The sequence below is a fragment of the Lissotriton vulgaris genome, chromosome 12 (assembly GCF_964263255.1).
Source record: "Lissotriton vulgaris chromosome 12, aLisVul1.2, whole genome shotgun sequence".
NCBI classification, from domain to species: domain Eukaryota; kingdom Metazoa; phylum Chordata; class Amphibia; order Caudata; family Salamandridae; genus Lissotriton; species Lissotriton vulgaris.
In genome coordinates, this window is record NC_141700.1 from 72,282,320 (window position 1) to 72,293,736 (window position 11,417).

The 11,417-nt window shown below is 46.4% G+C and overlaps 1 protein-coding gene across 1 annotated transcript in view; it reads right to left on the bottom strand.

Moving 5' to 3' along the window:
- The window catches only part of LOC147673337 (uncharacterized), a 98,986-nt gene extending 89,057 nt beyond the window's left edge, over positions 1-9,929 (bottom strand). Inside the window, exon 1 of the mRNA XM_086946579.1 lies at positions 8,106-9,929. Within this exon, the coding sequence (XP_086802705.1) occupies positions 8,106-9,929 (1,824 nt within the window). The remainder of the gene's footprint in view (positions 1-8,105) is intronic.
- Positions 9,930-11,417: the final 1,488 nt, after the last annotated feature.

An 11,417-nucleotide genomic window follows, 5' to 3' on the forward strand; every position in this document is an offset into this window, starting at 1 on the left:
GCAACCAATCACACCAGAAGCCCTAATCGCTACTTCCAATTAAAGGTCTAACCCTAGCCCTAGTCCCACCCTACTCCCAACAACCAATAACATAGGAAGCCCTAGTCCCTACTTCCAATAGAAATCCTTAATCTAGGACTAGTCCCAACCCTACAATGATTGAATCACAGACCCACAAACCAATCAGAACCCTCAAATACCCAACCAATGAGGACAGTAACCCTAATCCAATAGAAACACCAGATACAACCACCAGTCAGTGTAGACATGTACCAACCACTAGAAGACCATATAAGGTCCCAGCGACCTCAGACAAGGTTTGCTGGCCAGGGAGTTGGAAGCTGCTTCTCCTGTTCAGAATCTCCTAGGAAACAGACAGGCTCAATCCACACTTTGGACTGCAGCAGGTAAGGCCCTCACTTACTTGAAATCTAACAATACTGTTTGAATAAAACTTAACTCCCTCTGCTGGCCAAAAAACGAAGTGCACAGGCCCTATTAAACACAGTTTAAACAGCTCACAGAAGCACCCTCTGATGTAGAAAATCCCTGTTGCTGGGGGGGGGGGGGGGGGGGGGGGGGTGGGGGGGGGGGGGAGAGGAGGCAGGGGGGCTAGCTTCACTGGCTTGTGAACACAAAATGGTGGCTGAGAGTGCACTGTTTTAACATACAGGTCTTAGCACAGAGCAAAGGAGAAATTTGGAGGGAAAACAGAATTGTCACCAAGGAATGAGCGGGACCAACTACAGAGGTTGGACTACAACTCCCACAATTCAACACGCTAAATGGAGGCAATCATGGGCAGGGAAAACCACAAGTTTAAAACACAACACAGGTGATAAAATATGCAATTACAGGCAGGCTAAAACTACAATTTTTAACTGTAACAACCACAGGCAAAGACAGTAAACACAAAAAGTGAAAATCGTTTTTTAAACAACTTTTTGTCTTGGGAAGAGACAGCACTATTCTGTCTCCTTACCACTTCCTGGACTCTGCTCACTGCAATCTGGGGCACAGGTAGGCTGCATAATCATGGAATAACTTTAGCATATGAATGGCTAACTACATTACGCGAGTAATGAGATCTATGTTTGTACCATAGAATATTGTATCAAACATTTCAACATTGATGAGATATACTTACTTGTGAAAATTCCGCCTATCACTGCAAAGCAAAAGAAAGACGGTCAATATGTTTTCTGTTGAGCTGTGCAATAATTCAGAGGAAAGATAAGGAGAAATACAGCAAGGATAAAAAAGGTTAATTGAGCCAGATTGTGACGCAGCATCAGGGATGATGATAATTAGGAAGAGCAGTGGACAGAAGAATTAAAAAAGATGAGCTAAGGGTGCTTATTACAAAGTTAGAGAGACAGAATCGAAAGAGATGGTAGGAAGACTGAGTTAGGAAGAGAGAATAAGTGGATGGGGGAACTCGGATCTAGGAATATCTAAACTAGGATTTCTCCTCAGTGGCGGTCAAACTGCCTTTGCAATGGTCTGCTGTAGCACATTTTGAATGGCTTCAGAGGTGGAACAGTAGTTTGGAGGTATACTCCACTATATGGCATGTAATGTAACGCTTGACAATAATACTGCATCCACAACATCAACTTAACCCTACTTTACATGATAAGTGTAGGAGGTAGATATACAGTGAAGGAAAAAACTTACCTGTAACTACTGTTTCCCAGTGATGCCATCTTTCATAGATTTACAATGCATGGTTATAACCTGCACTCCTAACTGTGTACACTTGTGCACAATAAACAATTTTATACAAATATGTATGACAAATATTATCAACGGTGCTACCTTGTAATCCTGACCAGCTCCTGTAAGGTATTAAATAATCTCCTTAAATGTGTACAGATCCTGTCACATATCAACAAGGTGCACTATACTTGTGCACCGATGGTGCTTCAAATTAAATAAACCTACTCAATTTTTCTTCAGAGATAAGAATTGTACAAACTAGTTTTCTGTGTTGATTCATAACAGTTCAATAAACATGGAGATAATCCATAAACTGATGTCACATAAATAAATCGCCAAAACTACCATAGATGATCAATGTTCATATGATATCAAATTTATTATACAATATGATCAAAACTCAAATTCCACGATTCTTGTACAGTGTTGCTGTTCCCAATGCATTTCGGGAGACCCTTCGTCAGGGGAACACTATCCGGTCCAATGCTTAGACAGAATACTGCGGAATGAGTTAAAAAAACGCTAACTTCACCATCTTCAATGATGAGACTTTAAGTGCGTGAAACACTTTGGCTAGAAACGCCAACCGACCGAATACATCTCCAATATACGCCGACGTAAGAATTAGAGGCATTGAAGTGATATCGTTCAGAAGCTATACACTATATCACAAGAGTTAATGACTCGTGTACAAATAGATTTGAACGACAGCGCTGGGCGCCGATAATGAGTGTGCTCTCCGTTTTGCCGTAATAATGAACACAACAGAGTCTGCCTGAATAGACATAAATGATCGTGCCAGGCCTCGTTAGAGAATATTCTCTTTGCTTTGTCGCAATATAAGAATATAATGGACATTACTTATAATAGACTTGAACAACAGCGCCAGGCGCTGATAGTGTGCTCACTGTTTCACCGCAATAATGTACATAACGGAGTCTGCCTTAATAGACGTAAATGATAGTGCTACCTAGGCCTTGTTAGAGAATGTGCTCTTTACTTCATCGCCATATAAAAATATAACGGATATTATTTATAAAAGCTACACTTTTAAGTTGTGGGCTGATATACACATGACGGCCTGCACTTATAGATGGTATTGAATGAAGTACTCGACTATTTCTGTGCTTTCTTGTTTGTTTGCAAGACAGTTTTTTCCTCTTCAACTTCGTCCGTTCTGACCTTTTCTCTCAGTATTCACGCACTCTACCCCCTTTTTAGGTCTCGCCTAGCAACGCCTTGGCGAGACCTATTGTTGTCGGTTTTGTGTCCGAAGGGAGACAGGAGATGTGCACTCCCAGACAGCAGATTGTGCACGCGCACGTCGTCTCGCCGCGTCTTTTCCTCCTTGTTTCAGCTGTGACTGTGCGAAATCGGCAAGGCGCTCTGTGTCTTTCCCGGTAGCATGTCACTGTGATAAATGACCTCTTTAAGGCACCAGCTGCCTCCTGGGTCTCTTCCTCGAGCTGATACAAGCTTGCGTCCTATGACGATTGTATCCAATGGAAATAATGCATTAACAATTGTCTGCTGTACGACGTTTAAGCGGTTTTCATTCCATTTAAATACCTAACTCGCAAATCTAGAAAAGAACTCCAGCAGGTTTCAAAAATGCTTGTTCACAGGGGAAATCAATGTAAAGTATGTCGCCGGGCCATCCAAATATGCACTATACCTGCCACCACTTAAAACTACAAAAAAGGAGTGTGTGATCATGATGTAGGCTTCAATTGTTACAAATGAAAATAGGAAACACAAGATCCAGTGACAACCATGTGTTTTATTTAAAAATAGAGCGACTGAGAAAAAAGTCGATCTTCTGCCTCCCTGTCTTCGAGCAGGGCACCTTCTGTTGCCCTGTCATAGAGCCCATTGCACGCAGCTGTAGGCTGGCCAGGATATGAACCAGATCACCCCCACACAATTTGTTAGTTAGCTGCAGCGTGGAGCCTTGCTGAATGTTTGAAGGCTTTTCGGGATGCTTTGGTGTGGGTTCATCAAGCCTCTCGTCAAAGGGCACATAACTCACATAACTTAAATAATGTTTAATTCCTGAGTGTGAACTGCACTTTACGAAGAAGGCATATTTTACATAGTTTGTGTTTCTCTGCACAGAGATTTCAAATTTGCTCACCCTTGCTTCTTAAAGTAAAACAATGCTGTTTAATATTACACAGTGTTTTTTATAGCAAGGAAGGTAAGAAATGCGTTACTTACCTGTAACTGCAGTTATCCAGTATTAGTGTCTTTCATAGATTCACATGCCTGAATCATTCCCCGTCGTCGAGACGGGAGCCTCCGGTATATAAAAAAGTAATGTCCTAAGACATACACATAAAGGAATAGGCCTAAGGGTCTCACCTTAGTGTCCTATCCAGGTCCTTATGCAGGAAGGACCAAACAGAGTAGGCCCAAGGGTCCCACCTTGGTAGCCTATCTGTGTCCTTTTGTAAAAAGGACCAAAGTAAAGAGAAACAACCAATCAGCTACTACCTTCTTCCAGAACCTTCCTGTCAGGAGCCTCAGTCTCTCAGATTTTCGTACGCACCAAGCTAGTTAGGCGTAAACTTGTTAGAGAGATAGGTGAGTCTTTCCAGGGGAGGCGGGAGGGTGCATGTGAATCTATGAAAGACACTAATACTGGATAACTGCAGTTACAGGTAAGTAACGCATTTCTTATCCAGTATTTGGGTGTCTTTCATAGATTCACATGCCTGAATCAGAGTAGCAAGCAATACAATATGCACATTCTGTGATGGTACAGCATATATAAGTCTGAAGATAATACATATCTGCGACTGTAAATCAACAACATACAATGTCATGTAGTATCTAGGAATAAAGAGATGTGCATACCAGTAAAGGATGGTGGGATGTAAGAAGGCTCACCTTACTGGAATAGATGGCGAAGCACTGCTCTGCCCACTGCTGCATCTTTCGTCAGCTCAGTATCCAAGCAGTAGTGCCTGGTGAAGGTATGCTGGGACTTCCAGGTCGCCGCTCTACAGATGTCCAGGAGTGGCACTCCAGCAAATAGTGCCGCAGACGTGGACATGGCTCTCGTGGAATGGGCTTTGACTCGCGAGTCTAAAGGCCTCCCAGCCTTGTCATGGCAGAAAGTTATCGCTGAAGAGATCCACCTTGATATACTTTGTTTCGTCAGGGGCATGCCCTTTCTTGGTCTGCTAAATGCAACAAAGAGTTGGGATGATTTTCTGAAGTGTCTTGTTCTGTCGATGTAGAATTTGAGACATCTCTTCAGATCTAATGAATGCAGGGTTCTTTCAGCCGTAGTAGTTGGGTTTGGAAAGAACGATTTTAGTACCACTGGCTCATTAAGGTGGAAGTCCGAGGGGACTTTAGGTATGAATCGTGGGTTAGTTCGCAGGATGACTCTGTCCTCTCCGAATTGTAGAAAAGGGTCTTGGATGGAGAGAGCCTGCAATTCACCGACCCTTCTGGCAGAGGTTAGAGCCAGGAGGAGGACCGTCTTCCATGAAAGGAATTTGATATCCGTTTTGTGGATAGGCTCGAAGGGGTGCTTCATCAGTTGGTGAAGGACCACGTTGAGGTGCCACGATGGAGGGATAGGTCTTGGCCTTGGAAAGGACCTGAATAGGCCTTTCAGGAATTGTTTGATAAGCCTGTCCGCCCACAGGGAAGGACCCTTAGAAGTTCTTGTGAACCTGGATATTGCTGCTAGATGTACCTTGATGGACGCATGACTGCGCCAGATGCAGTAGATATGGTAGCAGTTGCTGTGGGGTGACATGGAAAGGGTGTAGGCCTTCAGTCGCACACCAAACACAGAAGCGCTTCCATTTGAGAGAATAGGTCTTTTTAGTGCTGTCAGCTCTAGCGTTAGCGAGGACATCTCTACACTCCTGCGGAATGTTCAGGTGGCTGACTTCGAGGTATTCAGGAGCCAGGCTGATAACTTCAGAGGGCTCAGGTTCGGGTGGAGAACCTGTCCTTGGGACATTGTGAGCAGGGCCGGATGTCTGTGTAGGCGAAGAAGTGGATGGATAGACAGGCGATGAAGTTCCGTGTACCAATGCTGCCTCGGCCAGGATGGGGCGATGAGGATCAGGGTGCAGGGCTCCGCCTTCATCTTCCTGAGGACCCTGGGTATCAGTGGAAATGGTGGAAAGGCGTAAGCAAACACGTTCCGCCAAGCTATGGAAAATGCATTCCCGAGGGTTCCTGGTTGGGGAAGCCTGCTTGCGAAGCTTGGGCATTTGGCGTTCTCCCTGGTGGCAAAGAGGTCTATCTGCGGGGTTCCCCACTCCGCAAAGATGTAGTTCAGCGCCTCCATATCCAGCTCCCATTCGTGGGATAGAGACTGTTACCTGCTTAGAGCGTCCGCTAGGACGTTGTCTTTGCCCGGAACGTATTCGGCTTTGAGTGTTATTCCATGCTCTAGGAGCCAATTCCAGACTCTCTGAGATTCTTGAGAGAGTGAAAGCGAACGCGTCCCTCCCTGTTTGTTCAGGTAGTGCATCGTCGTGGTGTTGTCTGTCCGGACGAGCACTGGGGAGTTTCGGATGCGTGGGAGAGCTAGAAAGACTGCCCTTAGCTCCAGAATGTTGATATGGAGTTTGGATTCCTGCGGCGTCCATTTGCCGTTGATCTGGAGTTCTTGCAGGACCGCCCCCCAGCCCTCTAGGGATGCGTCCGTTGTGACCACATGTGGTTCCGCCGGAAGCAGGAATGGCAGTCCCTGCGACAGGTGTTTGGGCGACCTCCACCATTGTAGATGATTGACTATAGTTCGTGTGACTTGTATGCAGTCTTCGAAAGATCCCGCAGCTTGTGTCCACTGTCTCGTCAGCCCTTCCTGGAGGGGGCGCATTTTGAGACGGCAGTGTGGAATGAGCAGAATGCATGAAGACATCATGCCGAGGAGAGACTTGAAGGTACGGACAGTCAGAGTCTTTTTGGAAGCCACCAACGTGGCTAAGGAGATGAGTTTTGTCTTTCTCTCCTGCGAGGGGAAGGCTCTCGCGCGTTCCGTGTCCAGGGTCGCTCCAATGAAAGTGATGACTTTGCTTGGTTTCAGTGATGACTTCTCTCTGTTGAGGGTCAGGCCGAGTTGGCGGAAAAGATGCAGACAGGCGCTGGAAGACGCGGCTGCGGCTGTCGCCGACGGCGCCTTTACCAGCCAGTCGTCCAGGTATGGGAAAACCTGGTGTCCCTGTTGACGAAGGAAGGCTGCCACAGGAGAGAGGCATTTTGTAAATATCCGTGGGGCAGATTTGAGGCCTAACGGGAGAACACAGAATTGGTACTGGGTTCCTGCTACTGCGAACCTGAGGTACTTCCTGTGTCCCTTGAGGATAGGGATGTGATAGTAGGCGTCCTGCAGATCTAGTGACGTCATGTAGTCGCCTTCTTCCAGGAGTCCCAGGATCTCTTGTAGTGTGACCATACGGAACGACTGTTTCTTTAGGAACACATTGAGCGCTCTCAGGTCGAGGATCGGTCTCCATTTCTTGCCTTTTTTGTGAATTAGGAAGAAATGGGAGTAGAATCCTTCTCCCTTTTGGGCGTGTGGAACTTTCTCTATTGCTCCCTTTTGAAGCATGGAAGTTATTTCCTGAAGAAGCAGCCGTAGGTGTCTGTGGGGCTGCTTGGCTGGTGGTGTTGTTGGGGGGTTCGAAAGAAATTCCAGTGAGTGACCGAATTGGATAAGTTGTAAAACCCACCGGTCCGTCGTTATTTGTCGCCAGTTCTGTAGGAAGAAGGAGAGTTTTCCTCCAAGTCTCAAAGAATGCAATGGTGGATGGGCTGGCCAATGGGAAGAGTCATTGGCGATTGCCAGCAGGTCTCTTTTGGTTTTTTCCCCTGTAGGACGATTTGTTGTAGGAAGTTTGACGTCCCGTCTGGTTTTGACGCTGTTGTAACTGCGTCTTGCCCTGGGAGTACGGGTAGGAGGACCTATTTTGGTAGGAACCTCTGTACGTAGATTGTCCTCTTCCTCTGTTGCCACGAAAGGACTGATTTCTAAATTGTAGAGTTCCCAGAGCTCTGGCCGTATCGGTGTCCTTTTTGATTGTGGTGAGGGCGTCATCGATCTTTTCGCCGAATAGATGTTCGCCATCATAAGGCATATCAATGATTTTAGTTTGAACTTCCTGACGGAAGGAGGTGGCCTTAAGCCAACCCTGACGTCTTAGAACAGCGGCGCCCGCCAGCTGTCTGAAGCCAGTCATGGCTACGTCAATGGCACAGTCAATCAATTCAGAAGCCGATGTTTGGCCCTCTAGGAGTAGTGAGTGTGCCTCCTCTTTCAAATCCTCTGGTAGGTTAGCGAGGTAGGGCGCGATGTCCGCCCAGAGTTGACGGTTGTAGCGGCCCAGGAGTGCAATCGAATTTGCGATCTTCACCGTCGTTGCAGATGTGGTGGAAAAGCGTTTTCCAATGGCATCTAGCTTCCTGCCTTCCTTATCGGGTGGCGTTGATAAGGGAGACGCAGGGTTGCGCGAATTCTTCTGCGCTGCTTGAGTAACCACGGAGTCTGCCTTGGGGTGACCCGTGAGACATGCTGGTGCCGAAGATGTAGCTTTGTATTTTTTATCCAGCCTGGGCACTACCACCTGCAGAGAAGCTGGCGTCTGCATGAGTTGTTTGCCCTGTTTCCATAGGTAGTCAATAATCGGGTTCGATCTTGTCGTCTTTTTCGTAGGTTCCTTAAAATCATAGAGGAAACATTCAGTCTCCTGTGTTTCCATAGACATGTGAAACCTTTTGGCTGCCCTCTCAATGAGGTTATGGAAGCCACCAATGTCCGCGGGTGGAGACTCCGAAGACTGTGGCTCTGGAGAGGCCGGAGAGTGAGCGACGTAGTCCTGGTCTGCGTCAGGGTCTGAGTCATCATCGCGGACTTCCCCCTCTTCATGGTCTCTCTCCTCATCGTCGGACGAGATGGTGTCTTGTGCTGGATCCTGATTTCTAGGAAGTACCAGCGGAGGGGGCTTATGTCGAGGTACAGGAGCAGGTACCTGTGGAGCTGGAGGTGCAACAGTAGTGTTTTTTTCTGGAAACCGCTCTTTATAGTCTTTGATGAGGAATTGTAGGTCCGAATCGATGGACGCTGGCAGGCACACCATTGGTGTCACTTGTGTGTGTACCTGAGTATGGGCAGTTTGTTCCACATATTCCTCTACTTCTTGTTCCTCATCTGTACTCTGGCACTTAAGCACCAGTTCCGAAGGGCTAGTGGCCTGAGTAAACAGTTCCTCATCTAGTTCTTGGTCTTGTAAGAAACAGGATGGGGTTAGTTGTTGCACCTTACTAGGTGATGTCATGTCCGGTGTGATTGGCTTTTTAGTTATTTTGATCGTGACATGAGACGTCTGGGCATCCATGGCATGCGAGAGCAGTTCAGACTCTTTCCAGGTAATAGTAGTCGTCGACGCCTGTGTCGGCGGTGCCACCATAGAGATCTCCGTCGTCGGCGGAAATTTACTCTTCGTCGACGGTATGTCCGTCGACGATGCTCTCGTCGACGTTGTCCTCGTCGACGATAACTTTTCCGTCGTCGACGGCTTTGTCGCCGTCGACGGGGGAGACTTCGTCGACGTTGTGGCTTTCGTCGACGGTGCCGTCGTCGATGTCTTCGGCGTCGAACGCGTCGTCGACGACATAGTCCTAGTCGTCGAAGGAACGGTAGATGGCACAGGTCTACTCGTCGACGATGAAGGTGTCGACGAGGAAGATGCCGACGAGGACGTCATCGTCGACACTGTTGTCGTCGACGTAGAGACGGTTTTCAGCGCTGAGGAGACCATCGACGTTGTTGTCGTCGCCGGAATCAGCGGCTGCTTCCTGGGGACAGGAAGGTCCTTGTCAGACACAGGTGGCCTGCCCTCTGAAGACTTTCTGGCCTTCTTAGGAGGGGTGTCTGAGGGGCCAGGGGAGGAAACCCTAGGCCTCTTCAAGGAGAACTGCGAGGCGCCAGACATGCTCTCACCTTCTGAAACCAGGTCGCTCTCAGGTTTGTTCTTAAGCCTGTTCAGCCATATCAGAAGACGTCCTTCCCGGTCCTTCTGGGTTTTATGGGAGAATGTCCTACATATTTTGCAGTCCTTGGCCTGGTGTTGGGGGTAGAGGCAGTATAAACAGGTCTCATGTTTATCCTCCACATGCAGCCTTTTCTTACCACATGAGGTACAGGCTCGAAATAATCCTTTTTTCTGGCTATCAGCCATAGCAAAGAAGTTGTGAAAATATCGAGTTTTGATGAAAAAATAAGTTTCCTGAGGAGAACTCAGGTGGAGACTCCCTAGCACAACGTGCAGTAGAAAATCTGAGAGACTGAGGCTCCTGACAGGAAGGTTCTGGAAGGAGGTAGTAGCTGATTGGTTGTTTCTCTTTACTTTGGTCCTTTTTACAAAAGGACACAGATAGGCTACCAAGGTCGGACCCTTGGGCCTACTCTGTTTGGTCCTTCCTGCATAAGGACGTGGATAGGATACTAAGGTGAGACCCTTAGGCCTATTCCTTTATGTGTATGTCTTAGGACATTACTTTTTTATATACCGGAGGCTCCCGTCTCAACGACGGGGAATGATTCAGGCATGTGAATCTATGAAAGACACCCAAATACTGGATAAAAATAATGTTGCCCTCAAATGAGCTCTCCCTTCTTTGCACAGACATATCGGGAAGGATGGTCGATTCTGGTTCATACTTTTGGATAAGGGCTGCTGTCCATCCTATAAGCTCTGTTAAACACCACTGCAAGGAGTATTCCTCTCTCTGAGTGATGATAATCATGTTCTCCCCACTCCACACCAGCCACTTGAGCCACAATTCAAGGACTCTCCAGAAGAGGTCCTCATAAAAGACGAGGAAAAATCAGGATGCCACAGATGCTAACATTGATTGCACAAATCTGAAACATAAACGGATTCTTGTGGAACAGTGTACACTTATGTAGAAAAGTGCAGAAATTCTCCCTAAAGAATCTTTCCCAGCATTTTTGTTGTATTCTACTCCTAAAAAATTAATTGTCCCGCTAGAACAACAGAACAAGTATTTGCAATGCAATAGGTTGTGCCTTTGCGATAATTTAAGCTATTGGCATTGTAAATGACAATACCTTTTATTTATCTGTTTTGATAATTAACACATAAATAAAAGGCATTGTCATTTACAATGCCAATAGCTCAAACTCGCGTAAATGCGAGACCTATTGCATTGGAAATTCTGTTTTTCATTTTTAGGTCTCGCATAGCGAGGGCCTTTTGGAATCAATACGATTCCGATGTGCACGTGGTGGGACAGAAGATGTGCACGCGCAGAATGGAGGCTTAACTGGCGGCGTGACACTAGGCACTTTTTGGGGGGACTTTTTTCGGGAGAAAGCACAGCGTTTCTTGTTCTGTTTTACTTTGGTTTGTTTATCTTGCTTGTTTTAGTGGGCACTAAGAAAACAGAGTCTGGCGCTTTATGGAATGTTTTTGAGCGAGTTTCGTTTTTCTTTATTTAACCTTTTTAACACTTTGTTGCTGCATTGGTGTACTGAAACTAAAAAAGCACGTTGATGGCATTTGAAATATGTATTTTTCGTTTTTCTTTAATAAAACTTAGTAGCTGCATTGGTACATTGAAACTATACATGCACGCTGAAGGCATTTACACTTTATTGCATTCAAACAAAGCCCATATGTTGTGTGGAAGAACGATAGCGAGCT